We start from the raw sequence: 19,743 nt of genomic DNA on the forward strand, positions 1-19,743 counted from the left end.
GAACTGGTTAACAAATGCGAACGATGACTCGACCTTATCGGCGATCGGAAATCTCTCTCTTTCTCTCGTTGCAAACGATTCGTCGTTTTCCGCGCACGAAGAAGAACGTCCTCGTTGAATATCTTCGAGGATAAGGATGAAAAGAAGCGAAGAAGAAGAAGGAGAAGAAGAAGGAAGAGGATGAGGATGGGGATGAGGATGAGGATGAGGATGAGGATGGGGATGAGGAGGATGGCTCGCGAGCTTCGGGAACGTGTTTCTCGGCTGTCACACGCTCGGTTCGCGCGTTAAGGTACCCTCTTCTCTTGCTCTTGCATTCGCGGGAGCGAATAAGAGAAATAGAAAGAGAGAGGGAGAGAGAAATAGAGAGAGGAAGAGAGAGAGAGAGAGAACGAAAGAAAGAAAGAAAGAAAGAAAGAGAGAGAGAAAGAGAGAGTGAAAGAGAAACGGAGATGGAACGAGGGAGAGAATGTGTTCATAAGATATGGTGTGAAACACGAGAGGTTGAGATTAAAGAATGAAAAACATAGAATTCTGAGAACTGGTTGAAGTCATAATATTCGTAATTTCAAGCTGCGCCTTGTGGCAAGCGCTTCTGCGTCGTTAAAATTAATGTGAGCGGAAATAAAATTCCTGTCCCTTTTCTCCCTCCTCCTTTTCTCTCTCTTTCTCTTTCTTTCTTTCTTTCTTTCTTTCTTTCTTTCTTTCTTTCTTTCTTTCTACCATCCCAGCAGCTCAGCAGCAACAGCACATCGTCTAGCAGTAGTACCACTACCACCATCGTTTTCTTCGTCTCTTTTTCTTTTCCCTACGAATTGCCTTCTCTCTCTTTTCCTCTTTCTCTCTTTTTCTCTCTTCCTCTCTTTTTCTCTTACTATACTTCTCTTCGACGTCCCTTTCTTAGGTCACTATGAGTGGATAACGTTTAACGCTCGAGCATCGCGCAAATAAAATCTTTAACTCGACGAACACGTTTGTTGTTTCTAATATTTGAATTTCGCGCCGGCAGGACGCGCAGAGGACGGAAGAAATGAAATCGAAGAGAAATTTTGCACGCTCTCTCTCTCTTTCTCTCTCTCTCTCTCTCTCTCTCTCTCTCTCTTTCTATCTATCTATCTATCTATCTTATTCTCTTATTCTCTCATTCTCTCTTTCTCCGTCTTCTTTTTCGTCAAGTATCCTTGGAAACACTCGAACGAGCAACGGTATCGAACATTGAAAAAAAAAGAGAGATAAAGATATATATATATATATATATATATATATATATATATATAGAGAGAGAGAGAGAGAGAGAGAGAGAGAAACTCTAAAAATAAATTCTTCAAGAAATCTGGGGAATATTCCTCTGCAAAGTTTCGACCGATTATCAAAGCAATTTGCATAGCGAATAATCATGGTCTTCTTACCTATGTTTATATCTACGTATATGCATGTATGGATATATATATATATACACATGCATATATGTATTTACGTACAAATGTAGGTATGTATATATGTATGTATGTATGTATGTATGTATGTATGAATATTTGTACGGCTCTTCTCGAAAACTTTCTGTCAACTTTGAGTTAACCATTTATTTCTTTCGGTGCTAAAGCTTTCCATTAATATCATCGAAATATATATACATATATCGTCAAAATACATACATATATACATACATACATATATATGTATATATGTATATATATAGAGTAAACGTATTTATTGATTTTCTATTATTCGAAATATAAAGAAATTATTCGGACAATTTATCTTTCTCCCTTTCTCTATTTCTTACTTTCTTTAATGCGTTATTGCTAGAGACACTCCAGAACACGCGAGATCTCTTGGAGTAGCCGGCATGTCCAAGGAGGCCTGGCAACGTTACGTTCAAGTGTTTGACGAACGAACGCGTTACGTCGCCGAGTTTTTTGTTTCCTCCTTCTGGCATCGGCATCAGCGTCGAGTTATGTCGAGTGGTGCCTCGCTCTCACGGATCAGCCTCTATCTATCTATCTTTCTTTCTTTCTTCTCTCTTACGAATTCCATCTTTTAACGTCGACGCATGTTTCCAAAAAAAAACAAAAAAAAATGAAATTACCGGAAAGGGAAAGAAGAGAACGAATTAAAAAAAAAAAAAAAGAAATTAGAAAAGAAGAAAGAAGAAAATTTTTAAAAAATGAAAAGAGATAACGTTTTTTTTTTTTACATGTTCAAGAAAAAGAAAAAAAAATAGGGGAAATGAAAGAAACTGACGCAATCGATTTGATATTCATAAAGCTATAGGAGATCTATAGATCTGATATTTATTATTATATTCAATTATAATTTCAATTTTTCTTTCTTTCTTTCTTTCGTATCGATCGAAAGTAAAAAAATAACAAAAAGGAGAAGGAATGAAAGAAATGGAAGGAAAGATTTGATATTTATAAATCTATCCGAGATTTGTGAATCCATTGTCATTCTTATTATTATTAATATTACTATTATTTTGAATCATAATTTCAATTTTTATATCTCTCCTTCGTATCGATGGAAAGTCTAGAGTGAATAAAACGAAGAAGGAAAACAAACGAGAAGAAAGAAAGAATGGAAAGAAAAATAAACGCCCTCGATTTGATACTTACGAGATGTATAGATCTATTATTATTACTTTTTATCCTCATGAAAATTTTCAATTGTAATAAAAATTTCTCTCTCCTCCTTACTCTTCTCTCTCTCTCTTTTTCTCTCTCTTTCGTATCGATAGAACGTAAAAAAAAAAATTGAATAAACAAAAAAAAAACAGATATGAAACAAAACAAAACAAAACAAAAAAAAACGAGAGAGCAAGAAAAAAAGGAGAAAAGTAAAGGGAAACACGTGCTAACCGTCTGGAGGAGAGAGAGAAAGAGAACTTGAAGAGAATTCTCGAATCGAGTTCCTCGGGGCAACCGGTTTCGCGCTAAATCGCATTAAAATCGTCGCGGAATGGAAAGTGTGTTACCGCGGTGTTCTCGCGATTTTATTCCCCTACGTAGGCGCACTCGCACCTATATATACTACTCTCTTCTACCTTCGATATCTCGTCGCGTACGTGTCTCGCCTTGCGATTCTCCTGGAAAAGAAGTAAGCATGGAGGCACGTTCGCGCTCGGCTTTAACGTCCGGCAATTAATTTACGCGAATCGCCTTCGTGTTCTGCTATCTTCATGTACCAATTATCCCAAGAAAGAGAAAGAAAGAAAGAAAGAAAGAAAGAAAGAAAGAGATAGATAGAGCAAAAGAGAGGGAGAAAGAGAAAGATAGATAGATATAGATAGACGACCGAGGGTATCTCTCTCTCTCTCTCTCTCTCTCTCTCTCTCTTTCTTTCTTTCTCTCTTTCTCCCTCTGTCTCTCTTTCCCTTCGCGTTTCCTTTCGCGTTAGGTAGCTCGCACCTTGGACTCATCAGCGTCAAAGCGTGACATGCGCCCATTACAACTACTTCTCCATATTCGCAGACTCATACGTATAATACACTCGTTCGTGGTGGCACGTCCTTCTCGATGTTAACCGCCGTAGGAAATTTGCGGAATAGAATGGAGTGAAATGGAATTAAAAAAGAAAAAAAAGAAAGAAAGAAAGAGAGGAAAAAAAAACAGAAAAAAAAACGATGAGAAAAAAGAGAGGAAAAGGATGGAAAAGGAAAGGAAAAAGGAACGAAGTGGAAAATGTGAAAATTGAGAGAGAGAGAGAAATGAAAGTGGAAAAACAAGGAAATGAGATACTAAACACGTACGACGACATGAAGAAAAAAGAAAGAGAGAGAAAGAGAGAGAGAGAGACGAGCAAGGAAAGAAAAAGGAGAGAGAAAAAAGCGAAAGAAAGTAAACGACGAAAGAAGAATCAATGGAATTTTAGAATACCTTCATTGAACTTTTCGTTTTAACAAGTGGAACAGGTCTAATAGAATCCAGGGCAAACGTTCGTGGAATCTCGAGTGGTAACGAATCTTCAAGGGTGAATACTTATTTCACTTTTTTTTTCTTCGGTTTTCCCGTGGACTTGGTGGTAAACCGGATGGTTGGTTGGATGGATGGATGGATGGATGGATAGATGGTGCCAAAAACAAAGCTACGCGTCGGACTTATTGCGAACGAGTTAAATGAAGCGCAAGCGTTGAGCTTTGGAAAGCTCCTCCCTCTCTTCGAAATTCTTCGTAAAGAGAAGAAGCTTTTCTTTCCTTTTCTTTCTCTTTATCTTTTTCTGTCTTTTTCTCTTTCTCTTTCTTTCTCCTTTCTCTCTCATACACGCAGACACACTTTCTCTCTCTCTCTCTGTGTCTTTCTTTCTTTCTTTCTTTCTTTCTTCTCTTTCTATCCCTTCCCAACGATGAGATACGGATAAGAGGGAAGATGGATGGACGCGTTTCGCGTAGACGTTCGTTTCTTGGAACGTGGTACTTAATATTTCGTTGCTCAGACATTCGAACGGTCCATTAGATTCGAAACAAAGACGGATGTACGTCGAAGTATTTCTTCTCTTACTGTCTCTCTCTTTCTCTCTATCTCTCTCTCTATCTTTCTTCAACCGATCGTATTCCCATCGAGTTCGACGGACGTAAGTACGTGCGTATGTAATGAAACGAAGAAGAAGATGAAGATGAAGAAGAAGAAGAAGAAGAAGAAGAAGAAGAAGAAGAAGAAGAAGAAGAGAAGGAGAGAGTTTAAAGATAAAATTTTGCAGATCGGATTCGAAGTAAGTAAGTAAGTAAGTAAGTAAGTAAGTAAGTACTCGGACTGATTCGAACTACTGTATAGATGTATGTATATATGTATGTATGTAGGTACGTATATACTGAAGTATTATACGTGCAAAGAGGGTGATAATGTATTCAAGGTCCGCCCCATAGCGTCGATGGTGGGGTGAAACAGCCCGGCCCGTTCCCTCTGCGTTCGGTCTAACAGACGTTAATTATCCCTTCTGTGTATAGCCTGCGAAAAAGAGTCTCGATCTCAAATCCCACTTCGAAGACTATGTCTTCCTTCTATCTTCTACCAAGAGCTCGACGACGACTTCACGATCGGATCGAGATGGTTAGGAACAAAGACGTTAACCTATCGATAGATTTAGTAATTTTCGAAGCTTCTTGACTTCTTTCCTTTTTTATTTTTTTCATTTTTCTTTTTTACTTTTTCTCTTTCTTCTTTTCTAGATATTTTCTTTTTTCTTTCTTTTTTTTTGTCAGCATTAATTAATTATCTCTATGAAGGCGACAGATGGTAAATGGGTTTATTGAATACATTCACATTTTATACACACATCTGTATATCTATCTATATATATATATATATATATATATATATATGTATAGATAGATAGATAGATAGATAGGTATGTGCTTTCGAATGTATGTGTTTGAAATTAGCTAATAATAAAAAGTCATTTTCCAACGTATTGAAATTCCAATCCGTATTTCTCATTGGGAAGTCTATAAGGCTATGATGAAGCTATGAAGTTAGCATTCGATTATTATAGGTACCTTACGATCGATCGAACGTTAATATTTATCACGTTTTCTCGTTTCTTGCTTCCTTCTATTCAACTTCTTCTTCTTTTACTTCTTCAATACTTCCTTCGAACGTATTAACGTATCTAATTATTTAATTAGATACTTTTAATTTGTACTTTTAAAAGCAACATTCCGATGGCCGATAAAACCAATCGACGTTCCAATTATCCATATTCCAAGTGTGAGTTCCCATTATGTACATCTATATATCATTTTCTTTAACGAACTCTATTTTCCAAAAATCGAATAAATAATAATCGAATAATCGATCGGCGAAGAAAAATTTTACTCGACGATCCTTGGAAAGCGGGTCGCGAACGAGCAAAACGAGCTTCGAGCTCTCGCAGAGAAATATAGGCCGAGTGTTCTTCCTCGCTAATTCAATCAAATCTACGTCATTACTAAGCCTCCTCGAACGCGTAACACAACGCGAGCAACACCTATACGCGTATGAACAGAGATATGTATAACGTGTATATATATATATGTGTGTGTGTGTGTATGCAGATAGATGTAATAAGACGTGTAGAGAGTTCGATCGAAGTCGAGTCGAAGAAAAATCAACGTAACAAACAACACAACTAATAGGTAGATAGATAGATAGACAGAGAGGGGGAGAGAGAGAGAGAGAGAGAGAGAGAGATAGAGACAGAAAGAGACTGTGTCGAGCTTATCTTTTTCTTTTTTCTTTCTTTTTTTTCTCCTTCCAATCGTAAAACCTGACGTCAGTGTTGTATCTCTGCTTTTGTTTTTTTTGTTACAGGATGATACAGCAGTGAGAGAGATAGACTGGGTAGAGGGAGGAGAGGGTTCTTGGCGAGGTTCGAGATGTCCGCCGTAACCAGCCCGTATGGACCCAGTAAGTTTTCTTTCGTCTCTTTTTCTCTCTTTTTTTTCCTCCTTTATTATGTAAGAAAATGTGTATTAGTTTCTAGTAATATAACGTTCATAATAGAAAAGAAAAATGAATTCTCTTTTAAACGTTTACGACTAAGAACGATTAAGAAAACAAACTCTTTCGCAACATTATAATTTTCCAATATAAACGATTGGAGGGGTGTAGTGAAGGAGAGTGAGGTGAATTAGGTGAGTTAGGGTGATACTGGGACGGGCGATGGAAGGATAAAAAAAAAAGAAATAGAAAAAGAAAGAAAACTGTCTAATCGTTTTCTAATCGATATAATAGCGGAGATGCTGTCCGACTCGGTCTACAACTACGCGACGACTCGAAGGGGCACCGCCGATCAGGACGGCGAGTCCCGATACGAGACGCAAGCCCAGTTGCAGATCGCGAGTATCCAAAAGCCACGGAACAAGCGGAAAAATTTCAAACCTATAAACAGCCGTATGGCCGAAGTATCGGATGAATCTGATAGAGAGGAGGAACACGAGCAAGAATCCGATGAACTTCTTCTTGGTGTCGAGGAAGGGCCAACCTCGAACGAGATCCTCGAATACGAGAGGAAAACGATGCTTCTGCCAGTTGCTGTCGGTACGGACGATAGGTCGAAGCAACAGAGGCTGAACAACAACGAGGTCAGCCCGATGGACCTCTCGGTCGCGACGAGGCCGCCCTCCTCCGACGTCGACGACGACAGCGGCGATTCCCTCGGGCACAAGTTCATCCTCGAACGGCTCAACTCTCAGAAGCTCTATTCTCCTGGCACGGAGGCGAGTCTCTTTCTTTCTGTTTCTTTCTATTTCTCTTTCTTGTTTTCTTCTTCTCTCATTGTTTTTCCCTCTTTGTTTTTCTCTCTTTCTCTTTTCTTTCCTTTTTCTTTTGATTTTCGTCTGGAGCCTCTAACGAAATCCTTCAATTTACTTCTTTCCCAACATTAAAAAGTAGGTATGCGTTTTTATTCGCTACATTGTAGTTTGATAGGTATATATAATACATATGTCTCTACACGCGTCTATACGCGTGTGTTCGTATTTATAATGCTATCTCTCATCGGAATTCAAAAGTTAACCACCTTTCTAGAAATTCAAGAATTAATCATGACTCTAATCTTACCTGACATCTTCGAGTTAAATAGGATACAGTATATCATTTCGTATATCATTTAAATATATTACTTTTTCTTTATATTATTATTATTATTATTATTATTATTATTATTATTATTATTATTATTATTATTATTACTATTATTATTTTTTATTATTGTCGATTGCAAATGATCCGAGTTATTCTCAGAAGAAACGAATGAGCCATCTGTAATTATTACTACCTATTTATTGGCAATCTCTTTTTAATGGCAATCTCGTTTTATTTTCTTATCGCTCTTATCGCTCATAATATTAAACGCTAATCAATATACCCGTTTGATCTGACAACACGCATCTGGTTAGTTTAACGGGACGTTTAATATTTCTTTTTTCTTTCTTCCGTCAACAGGCCAGGAGTCCAAATTCGGACTCCTCGGAGAAAAGTGTCGGAAGTGTAGTCCTAGATGCGGATTCGGGTCGATTGGACGATCAGGATACGCCGTTCGATGACGATCGAATGCAGGATGGAGATGGAGATGGCGATGTTGATGGTGATGGTGATGGTGACGGTGACGTAGAAGTCGAATGCGAAGAGAGAAAACCATTCGAAGGAATGAGAGAGTACGCTGAATCGACTATGCAAGAACTCTTAGCGATTTATGGTCTTTCCGGTGGTGAACTCGCGAAATCGGTCAGTCGACAGCTACCACCTACCTTCATGAACCCTAGTACTGGTCAACATGGTCAAGGTAAGTCACTCGATGAGTTTAAAACAATTAAAAAGTTTGTGCTTTACCATTTGACTTTCGTTCAAACTCGAATTTGTTCTTTTTAGAAAGAGTAAAAGAGAGAGAGAGAGAGAGAGAAAGAGAAAGAGAAAGAAAGAAAGAGAGAGAGAGAGAGAGTAACTTTATTAGCGAGTGGGCGTCACTCGAGAAAAAAAGTGTTTCGTGTTCGCAAACTCGTCGTTGAACTCACCGTTACATTCTCTCTTTCTCTTTCTCTCTCCTTCTCTTTCTCTTTCTCTTTTTCTCTCTCTTACTCATTCTTCGTTCTCGATGAGAAAAAGCTATTATTTCGATCGCACCGGTTCTGTAGCTTTTGTCGGTAATTAGAACCACTTGAACCAGAGTATCCGACGAAATTGTTAGCTCGACTGGACCAGATTGGCATTGGCTGCCATTCAATTTAGGAACTTTAGCCTTGGACTCGCAATCGACGATAAAATCTTTTCATCCGTTCTCCCTCTCTCTTTCTCTCTCTCTCTCTCTCTATTTCTTACAATAGAAAAATATGACGAAAGTTTAATATAAATTTCAAACGTATTCGCTGTCTGTATGACGTTCGATCGAAAAGCGAGTAAACCTTTTATAGATGTATACGCCGCGTGGTTTTTAGGGAGGACTGTACGTGCACAGAACAGAATGTGGCACTTACATATTGCCGGTGCATCGCATATGCGCGCACGTGAATATGCGATGGCTCTCGCAAGATGGCCGACTTATAACTCATAAAGTCGGTCGGTCGGAGTACGCGAAGCATCGTCGTCGACTAGCCTCGCGATCGATGGATGCCTTTGAGATCGGCCCGCGTCATCGTTTCCCGTTGCTGTTAAGTGTATGTTCTACCTACGTACAACGTCGATATAGATATAGTAATGTGTATATTTGTATGTTCGCGTTGCTCTTGTCTCCAATCACGATTTCCATCATTCTACGACGAATTTCTAAATCGCGCCTCTTTTTGTTTGTTTTCTTCTTCTTCTTCCTCCTTCTTTTTTTATTTTGTCCTTTTCTTTTTCTTTTCATTCCTTTTTCTCTCTCTCTCTTTTTTTTCTCTTTTTAAACATAATTCACATTGATCTCGGAATATTCGAAAAAAGTCATTACGTATGTATGGAATATTAATATAACTGTGAGACAAGCGTAGTTTTTTATTCTTTCTTTTTTGTCTCCTTCTTTCTTTTTTTCATTTATTTAATTTCTTTTTTTTCCCCCCCTTTTTTTTCTTTTTTGTTCGTTACTTTCTTTTTTAAGGAGAACACGTTAATTCGTCTTCTTAATTTCTCTGAAAATTGGGTAACGCGTAAGATCAAGAAAAAAGGAAGGAAACAAGAGAGAGGAGGAAAAAAAAAGTAAAAAAAGAATCCTCACGGATTAGCGGAATTCTAAGTTCTAAAGTCTCATGACCATCGAATTCTCAATTCGTGAGTCATCCCTGACATCGTTCGAAGCTCCCTCACTCAATATTCATACATTATGTATATGTTAACCTCGCGTCGATCTAAAGGGACCCTAAGTTGGGCTTTGCCATCGCAACTTCATTGTCGCTTCGAGTATAATACATGAACGGACCTTTTTCGAGTTGGTATAGTAGTATAGTTTTTTTTTCTCGTTTTCTTTCCATATTACAACACTTTCTCTTCTCTTTCTCTCTTTTTCTTCCTATTCGTTTCAATTAAGCTGTCTCGTTCTCGTTGCACCAATTCACGAAAAGTTAGGCCGTGAAATCGAATGAGCCACGGTTCGTCGAGCCTCGAAATTCGAAGCCTACAGGCCCAAAAGACTTCAAGAGAGTTCTCAAGAAAGAGAGAGAGAGATAAAGTTTTAGAATCGGTGAACTCTTCGCGAAAACGAGTTGAAACATCAAAGAGAAGTGTTAGCACCGGTTGTTTCGTTCTTTTTCGAGACGCCACTCCGTACGTCGACGTCGTTTCTTCGTTGAACAAAAGATGAACAGCGCATCTCATCTCGCGTACTCCAAGAATCGGCCATGATTGATACCGAAAAATCTCGTGTGATTTATCATGCGATCGCCGCCGAAGCGGCACGACTTGTGGCTATATGCTTCTCGTAGAACACAGTGAGAAAGAGAAAGAGAAAGAAAGAGAAAAAGAGAGAGATGAAGGACGAAAAAAAAAGATTAAAAAATGAAAAGAAAAGAAGGAGGAAAAAGAAAAGGACGAACACAAGGAAGTAATGCCCTCGTTCGTTTCGAGAAAGGATTACTCGGCGAGTATTATTGTACGGCATTTAAAATAGGTGCCAATAAACGTTGAAGCGAGATGGTAAGCCTTTATAGAGAATCGTGTCGTTTCTCCTTATTCGAATTAAAAAAAAAAAAAAAAAAAAAAAAGAATAAGAAGATAAAAAAAAAGAGAAGTAAAGTAGAAAAAAAGGAACGTTGAAGACTTTACCTACATTAAATTTCTTATTTCTTTAATCGTGATCGTGTTAATCGTATCACAGGCTTCACCTTAGAAAAGTGATACGTCTTGGCATGTGTTACGAGTAATGAAAGATAGATAGATAGATGGATAGATAGATAGATATATAGGTAGATATACAGATAGATAGATAGATAGATAGATAGATAAGTGGATAGAAAGATGGAAAGATAGTGAGAAGGGAAGGTAAAAGAGGAAAGGGGAGGAAGAGGGTGGTGAGGTCAATAATCTGGCGAGAAGGAAAGCAGAAAAGCCGTGCAACGACGGAAGATGGGCTGTGCTCGATGTCGACTGAAAGAGAGAAAGAGAGAGAAAAAAGAAAGAATGAAAGAGAGAGAGAGAGAGAGAGAGAGAAGAGGGGAGGGGGAGGAGAAAAAGAGAAAGATAGAGAGTGAAAGAGGAAAGAGAGAAGAAGGTACCGTCGCGGTGCCTCCGTGAACCCATTAATCATTCCGCCCGGATAAAAGGCAAGCAAGGATGAAAAGAGAAGACGGACAGTCGGCTGGACGGCAGGCAAGCATGCAGGCTCTGGAGAAGGAGATCCGAGGACTCTGTCTCTCTCTCTCTCTCTCTCTCTTTTTTTTATCTCTCTTAAGAAGGATCATTTTTTATTTTCTCCTTTTCGAAATTCGTCGACCGCCTCGTTTCCATTGTCGTGTCTTGAAGATTCACGGACTATCGTCTTTATCCTTCTCTCTTTCTCGCGGAGAGTAATCTTCGCACGTGTGGATAACAGAGAGAGAGAGAGAGAGAGAGAGAGAGAGAGAGAGAGAGAGAGAGAGAGAGAGAGAGAGAGAGAGAGAGAGAGAGAGATTCATTAACTGATAGGACGAGGAGTCTCTTTTTCAAAAATGATATTATCTCTTGGTTACTTCGAGACGAAGAAATCTTTCTCCTCTCCCGTGTCGTCGCCACCCGTTGTGAATGAAAAAAAAAAAAGAGAGAGAAGAATAAAATTAAAGGCAAAACGAATATCAAATTCGATTGATAAGAAGTAACCATGGATCTATGGAAAAACTTCTGTGAAAGTTCCATTAGCTCTTTCGTCTCAGCCACCACCATCTACGACTATCATCCCGATAAAAAGGAAAGGAAGAAGAAAATAGAAAACGGGAAAGAAAAATCTCGTTCTTCGTATGAACTTTATTGAAGAAAAAGAAAGACAGAAAGAAAGAGAAGGAAGAGAGATATGAGAGAAGAATGGTTGGAAATGGTCGGGGGGAATGGAAAGGGAGAGAGGTAGATCGAATCGTAGAGATTTTTTGAGAAGGGATCAGGATCAGTCTGGTTACGCGCGCTTTTATGCTTTCCACCACGTGCAACAACCCCACTCGAAACACGTAGAAGAGGAGGAGAAGGAGGTGGAAGAGGAGGAGGAGGAGGAGGAGGAGGAGGAGGAGGACGTGCTACGGAGCAATACGGTACACGATTGCGTGGATTGCTAAGACTCTACGAGGATTGGAGATAGAAATCGGAGCTCTTTCTTCACAAGCTGGACAAAGGCGCTTGGCCTCCTGGATGACGAAGAGAGAGAAAGAGAGAGAAAGATAGAAAAGAGAGAAAGAGAGAGAAAGATAGAAAAGAGAGAAAGAGAGAGAGGTGTCGGAGACCTTCGAGACACGGCGACCTGTTGAATCGAGAGCAAGCGTGTATATCCTTCAACGAATTCTCCCTTCTTGCGGAAGACGAAGGGTACCCTTTACGTCCTAGAAAAATATCTCAACCTTCTTCTTCTTCTTTTTCTTCTACTTTTTTCTTTTTTCGTCTTTTTTTCTTCTTTATTTTTTTCTTTTTCGTTTTCTCGTTTTAAGAAAGAACCTTGCCGTTCTCGATACACGCCCGCCTTTTCCATTCCACATTTCTTATTCGTTTTATTTTTATCATCGTCTTGTATTTAGTCTTTCTTTCTTTTTTTCCTTTTGTAATTTTTCGTATGAAAAATACCAGGATTGATATCGACAAAGGAATTTGAACTTCGTCCCGTTATCAATCATTCATTCAATTATTCCCTTTTCCTCTAATCCTCGTAGTTATCTAAGTCCAAGCTTGTATTACTCCCACTCCTTCCACTCCCGTTGTTGATGTCCGCTTCCGGGTCAATTGGATCTCCTCGGCTTTTTTGTTCGTCAATTAAGTTCTGTGAGTCAGAGAGAACGGAGAATAGGAAGGAGGGACTCAATATTGACGTCCAACGCGGTACAGTCCTCTCAAGTCTACGTTTATATCTTTCTCTCTCTCTCTCTCTCTCTCTCTCTCTCTCTCTCTCTCTCTCTCTCTCTCTCTCTCTCTCTCTTTCTTTTTCTTTCTCGATTAGCTAGACACGAATCGATGACGCGTGGGAATCCAGCTTTTTGCGAAATTATCCGGACACTCCCAGAGACCATTGTTTCAAACTTCTACCAAAGATTAAACGGACAAGATCAGAAGAATGTCCGTGGGTGTATGAAAGACGACGTTTATTGGATATTCTTCGTGAATAATCGATCGATCGTTGGAATTCTAATCGATCCCTCTCTTCGACTTTCCCCCACCTTAGCCACCCCTACCTACTCGTCCTCCAACTCCTCGTCGAAACTATTAAAGCATAAAGTGAAATCGTTAACGCCTGCTTTATATTATTTTCATGAATCGATCGATCGATCGATCGATCGGTCGGTCGATCGGTCGGTCGGTCGGTCGATGGATCGGTCGGTCGGTCTGTCGGTCGTTCGATCGACTTCACGTTAATCACGCGAAGGGACGCATCTCCTGGCGTTTAGCTAAAAAGTTCAAAGCTCGTTACGTCGAGAACATTAATTCCCTTCGTGAGAGCCTTTTTCTGACGATAAAGCTATCAACTTTCTGCTGCATTAAAGATGTCCCTATTTCTTCCCCCTTCTTCCCCACCCCATCTCCCCGCCGTCACCACCACCACCACCCCCCCTGTTATACTCTAGCTATACGAGAAAGAAAAAAGGGAGGATAGAAGAAGAAGAAGAAAGGGAATATAGAGAAGGAGAGAGAATTTTCAAGAGACGTATTCCTCTCTCTCCCTTCCTCCACAACACACTCTTTCTTCTTGGAGTCCTCGCCAGTGGGATTCCACTTTTTTGTAGAATCGACGAAACGAGCGAGGTCAATGAGCATTTCACGAGTGGAACGAATCGAAAAGTCAAGTGTCTCGTGGGATCGTCGCCTTCTTTTCTCTCTTTCTCTTTCTTTCTTTTTTCTTTCTTTCTTTCTTTTCTTCTTTCGTTTCCATCGGTACCACCACCACCATAGCTTATCCTCCTTCTCTCCCTCTTTCTCTTCCTCCTCCTCCTCCTCCTCCTCCTCCTCCTCCTCCTCCTCCTCCTCCTCCCTCTTCTTCTTCTTTCCTCTTCTTTTTCTCCCTTTTTTCCCTTCCTCCATCGCGGCATCTTGTTTATTTTGCCCGTCAGCTCGCTGACACTCGGACATTCGTTTAAATTTAGAATTCAATAGGATCCTTTTACCGGGCGTGCTTTCGTGCCTTAACGGATTCCCTCGGTCGCTCAAGATTATTTGTTTAATTCCGGCTCTACGTCGATCTCTCGACGTCTCTCTTTCCATTCCCCGTTCATTCGCGCAAAACTTCTCGTGGTCTCTTCTTCTTATTCTTCTTCTTCTTCTTATTCTTCTTCTTCTTCTTATTCTTATTCTTCCTTTTGCTCCTTCTTCTCGTCGTCGATTTCTTACGAAATCAAATCCGTCCGACGTCTTGGTGTCAACGTTAGACGTTAGTTAGGTACCAAACGGGAAGAATCATTCGAGTCTATTCTTTTCTTTTTCTTCTCTCTCTCTTTCTTTTTTATTTTATTCTTCCTTTTTTCCTCTTGTATTTTGTTCTTTACTTTTTTTATTCTTCAGAAATCTAAAAAAAGAAGGTTTAAAGACAAGCTTTAATTATACAATGACTAATGTTACGAACAGTGCTAACAGGAGGGTGAGAGAGAGAGGAGAGAGAGAGAGGGAGGACCGTTGACTCACTACGATCAATTTCTGTTTTTCTTCTTTTCTTTTATTACTTTAGCAGGCTGGCTCGATCATCGAAACGCACGCACCAGTCTTCTTCTCCCTCCGGGCAAATTGTTTCGTAACGCTTTTCCTTATTAAACGCTAATTCCACTTTGTGCATTCTCCTTTCCCTTAACGATCGGCTATACCGGGCAAACAACATCGGAGGAGATCGTTTTATCGCTTTACTCTCGCGAAACTCGTGTCGTATTCCGAACGGAGTCGTCGTCCAAGGAGGTGCGAGTTTTACCGCTTATTACACTACCTTTGTACAGATCCCAAGCCGACGGTCGTTATCGATCACTATATCCCGCGCGTTACAACTTTAGTCGATTTCTGTACGTCGACTGCGTACGCTCTTGACGCTTTTACTACGCTCTTTTCTATTTCTTTTTTTCCTCTTCTTTTTTTTTGTTTTTTTTTTTTTCTATTCGTACGTCTGTATTCCACGTTTATAAGTTACTCAAAAAACACTCGGAAACAAGAATATTCCATTTAAATAGAAAATGAACGAAGTGCGGATCTACGATCTTTTGATTTATTTGAGACATTAAAGATCGATTATCAATTCTTGACGAACGAAAATATTTTGTTTTCGTTTTGTCCTTTTTTTTTTTCATCCGCTTGGAAAATTTCCTTTTTTTTTTTTTCTTTCTTTTTTTTTATGCATGTTAAATCAAGAACCAAGTCGTTATCTAGTGATTCGATCGAATCGTCCATTCGGGTAGATAACCATAATCGATAGAAAAAGGTGGACCACCATTAGCATTTCCACGGAGGAGTAGAGTTCGGGAGGTTCGATTAATTTTTCAAACAATCCCACCTCCTCGGAACTGGTCGATTCGTGCGCTGAGATAGGAGCCGGACGCGTCGTGGCTGAGAGGGCCCATTAGGCCCCGCGGCGCGGGACTCCAGGCTCCCTTGTCAGTCTCCGAAAACCAGAAAGTCAGCTTGTCAAATTAATCACGGATGACCAATCCATCAGGAGGCATTCCTAGCAGAGGAGGATACCTACTTCTCTCTCTCTCTCTCTCTTTCTCTTTCTTTCTCTACTGTTCGTTCCTTTTGCCGACTACACGCGTGCACACACATACTTATATACATATATATGTTTATATGTATATATATACACAAACATATGTGTGTATTTAGCTCGCTCTTAGCCACGAGGACAACGACAGGATTTAGACATGCCACTGGCCCAGAATCTCTTTGACCGATCGTGCCTTTTCGTGAGAAGCAGATAAACTAAGAGAAATTTTAACTTGGAGAACATTGCTGCGGGCTTTGATCCCACATACATACATACATATATATAAATATATGTATATGTATATGTATATATTTGAAGATTTTCTATCGAATCTCTTCCATATAAGTAATGTACAACCTACGAAATCCACATTTTTGATCGATCGATAACAACCTTCATTGGATTTTCAAACATTCGTTGATTTTGATAGCAAATATTGCTAATGGTACTTTGATAATTATAATGATTTATAATAAGAAAGGATTCTAATGTTTATTCGGATTCATCGCGAATCTATAGTGACCGAAAGAAAGCAGTAAGAATCAACGTTGATGTCTGTGGAGAATGGTGGGAGGAGTGCGAATGGCCGAAAACACATGCTTCTCGGGTACAGTCCATTGGAAAAAGTCCTTTCATGTGTTTATATTTTTCCTTGATAATATATTAGACAATGTCTTTTCTCTCTCTTTCTCTCTCTCTCTCTCTCTCTCTCTCTCTCTCTCTCTCTCTCTCTCTTTCTCTTTAGCTTCGGCATTGCTCGCCAAGAATTTCAACTACGCTTGCCAAATTAATTAAGATGCCGCGGATGAAATTGCCAACAATTTTCAATCGAATTAATTTCCATCTACCAGTTCTAAAAAGTGTAACCAAATATCTTAATTAATATATTATATTTATATATATGTATGTACACATATACACACACATATTTGTAATATCGATTTTGAAGTTTATTCAATATAATCATAGACGTTAATAGAATTATCTATCTATTTATTTCTCTATCTCTCTTTCTTTCTCTCTCGTCGTAGTAGAAAAATCGCATTGCTCGAGGGCGACATCACCAAATAAAGGGTTAAGGGCCATGCCGAATTCGAGGACCCTTTTATCCGGGGCCTGATGCGCCGGATGATGTAGGGGAGAGAAAAGATCCGCGAAAACCAGTTTGTCCAACCTAATACGGTGCCCATGGTTTCGACGATCTTAATGAACTTCTCTCTTTCTTTCTTTCTTTCTCTCTTTCTCTCTCTCTCTCTCTCTCTCTTTCTCTGTCTGTCTTTCTCTCTTTTTCATTTCGATGGTTCTTACACTGCGAACTTCTCGAGCGTGTAAAGATAGCATTTTCCAGGCGTGAAACGTTCCATCTCCTTCCCTTCGTTGTCACTTCGATATGGGAGGAATACATATGTATATATATATATATGTATGTATGTATGTATGTATGTATATATATATGTATATATTTATGTATGTATATATGTATGTATATATGTATATAAGTACCAATACAGTGTTACCGTTCTACGACGCTAATGAGCGATCATCATCTCGAATACAAATGCGAAGGAAGGAAATAAAAAGAGTGGTATGCTCCTATCGAGCAAGCTTAATGCGCGTGAAAGGTTGGGCCCCATCGTGAAATTTTGCGAAAGGGCTATACGCTACGAAATCATTTATCTGGCGAATTTTCGATTCGAACTGGGCGAGAGAGAGAGAGAGAGAGAGAGAGAGAGAGAGAGAGAGAGAGAGAGAGGGAGGATCCGTAGTACAGGGGGACGGCATTAAAGCGGGCCTAATCTTAATATTCAAATTCTGTGCTGGAACCTCGCGGTGGTTGGAGAAGACGAGAATGGAAGAGAGAGAGAGAGAGAGAGAGAGGGAAAGAGAGAGAGAAGGAAAGAGGGATGCAGAAGCCGCGCATAACCGATTCTCGAACTCATAAATTTTAAATTATGTCAAACAAAAAGAAAGGACGCGCCGATGGGACCCGACCTCGCTCGAAATAAGACGAGCAGGAGTACCCTTTTGCTCCAGAAAAAAGCAGAAAAGCAGTGGTGCCCTGAAGGAGGAGGAGACGAAAGAGGAGAAGATAGAGGAGGATGAGGAGAAGGAAGAAGAAGAAGAAGAACAACAACAAGAGAAGAAGAAGAGAAGAAGACCTGGAGAATTTTAGGGCTTCCACAACGCAAGATCCATAGCTGCGAGTGCCGTCGTGAATTCTCTGATGGTAGAGGGGTGGCCTGAAGTAGTGCTGGCTGGTGGGGCCCAGGAGGAAGGGGCCTTACCGACACGACGCGACGTTTTCCATACGCGAAAGAGCCTTTATAGGGGTCGCCATAAAACTTCATATATTCCTTCTACACCTCTCTACCTACCTCCACTTTCCTTCCCCGTTACCCCGTCAACCCGTCACCCCTCAAACCTTCTTTCGGTCTTTTCATCAGCACTCGTTGCTACGGGGCTCCCGCGAGTCGAATTTCCGGCATTAATTCGACATTATGCGATATTCAAATTCGCGCGATCGGAATTTTCGATTTAAAAACGACGATGCTAATAACGCTCTTTTTCAAAATTTCTTTTCATCTCATCCCTCCATTATCAGGATTTTGTTAATCGTACGATCGATATCGTATATCGAAAGAAATAGTTTTGAAAAATCTTCTTTTAGTTTTCTCACTTATTTCCTTTTTTTTTTCTATCTATCCGTCTACCTGTCTATCTGTCTGTCTGTCTGTCTGTCTTTCTTTCTTTCTATCTTTCTCTCCATTTCTCTCTCTCTCTCTCTCTCTCTCTCTCTATCCTTCTTCTTTTCTTCTTTCCTTCTTTTCTTCTTTCCGTACATCGGCTGAAAGCTTTCGAAGATGGCGGATCGTATGGCATATATCGGCGAGTCTTTCGCGGCGTTCCTTTGTTCGTGACCGTTTCATTTTTCGAATATGGAGGATAATTAATCTTGGGTGGGCATAAAAGGGTTTTCGGGTTCGGCCAGAAGAAAAAATGAGCGCAGACCGGTGCTCCGGCCGCGGCCAGTTGTTCCTTCCTTGCTTGGCCCTTTTTTCTTTCCGCTCTTTCTCTCTCTCTCTCTCTCTTTCGTTCTCTTCCTTCTCCACCTCCACCTTCACCTCCACCTCCTATCCGTCTTAATACTCGTTCTCTTCTCTTCTCTCCCTCTTTTCTCCCCCTCTCTCTTTCTTTCTTTTCTCTTTCTCTTTCTCTTTCTCGCTTTTCATCTTTTTCTTACTCTCACTCGAGCCTCCCACACGTGCGTGCGCGCGAACGCACTTGGCCACCGCCGCGTCGTTCCGAACAACCGCCATTTCGTTCGGTCCCTCTCCCTCTCCCCCACCCACACTACCACCCTACTCCCCCTTCTACCTCCACCATCTCTTCCACCACCTCCACCTCCTCCTCATCCTTCTTTTTCAGAATTTGAGTCAATAAAAAATCGCCTGGAACAAAGGAACGAACGGCCGCCAATTTCTCACAGGATAATGTCCGGACGCATCGGAGCCTGCTATAAGAGAGACAGAGAAAGAGAGAAGAGCCTAATCACAGCCAGGCATCTCGACTTCTGTTAGGTGTTAAAAATGGGCCCCGCGGGGCCCATCTCCCTCTTTATCTCGCGGAACGCGTTACTTACCACCATCCCTCCTGACACCCTCGACCCAAAGGCGATGTTAAATATTAAAATTTGGAAACGTTATACGACGGGATTCCTCTGTCTGGCTTAACGAAAAATTGAGACCCTCCTTTTTTTCTCTTCCTTTTCTTTCTTTCTCTCTATCTGTCTATCTCTGTCTCTCTTTTTAATCTTCCACTGCATTATCGACTTAACATGAAAGCAACGAAAGAGAAAATAAATGTTTCGAGATTTCTAAAATAATCCTTCGAGTAATTTTATTTTCTTCCTCTCTCTCTCTCTCTCCTTCTCTTTCTCTATCTATCTCTTTTCTTAATTCG

General features: G+C 40.1%; 1 protein-coding gene across 5 annotated transcripts in view; it reads left to right on the forward strand.

The window, feature by feature from the left end:
• Positions 1–19,743, forward strand: part of LOC127064014 (zinc finger protein castor homolog 1-like) — a 94,070-nt gene that overhangs the window by 28,691 nt on the left and 45,636 nt on the right. For all 5 annotated transcript variants that reach the window (XM_050994505.1, XM_050994515.1, XM_050994495.1 and 2 more), the window contains 3 exons: positions 6,285–6,380; positions 6,708–7,192; positions 7,920–8,259. In XM_050994505.1, coding sequence (XP_050850462.1) covers positions 6,350–6,380; positions 6,708–7,192; positions 7,920–8,259 — 856 coding nt within the window. In that variant the 5' untranslated portion in view covers positions 6,285–6,349. The remainder of the gene's footprint in view (positions 1–6,284; positions 6,381–6,707; positions 7,193–7,919; positions 8,260–19,743) is intronic.

This window comes from Vespula vulgaris, chromosome 1, assembly GCF_905475345.1.
Source record: "Vespula vulgaris chromosome 1, iyVesVulg1.1, whole genome shotgun sequence".
Lineage (NCBI taxonomy): Eukaryota > Metazoa > Arthropoda > Insecta > Hymenoptera > Vespidae > Vespula > Vespula vulgaris.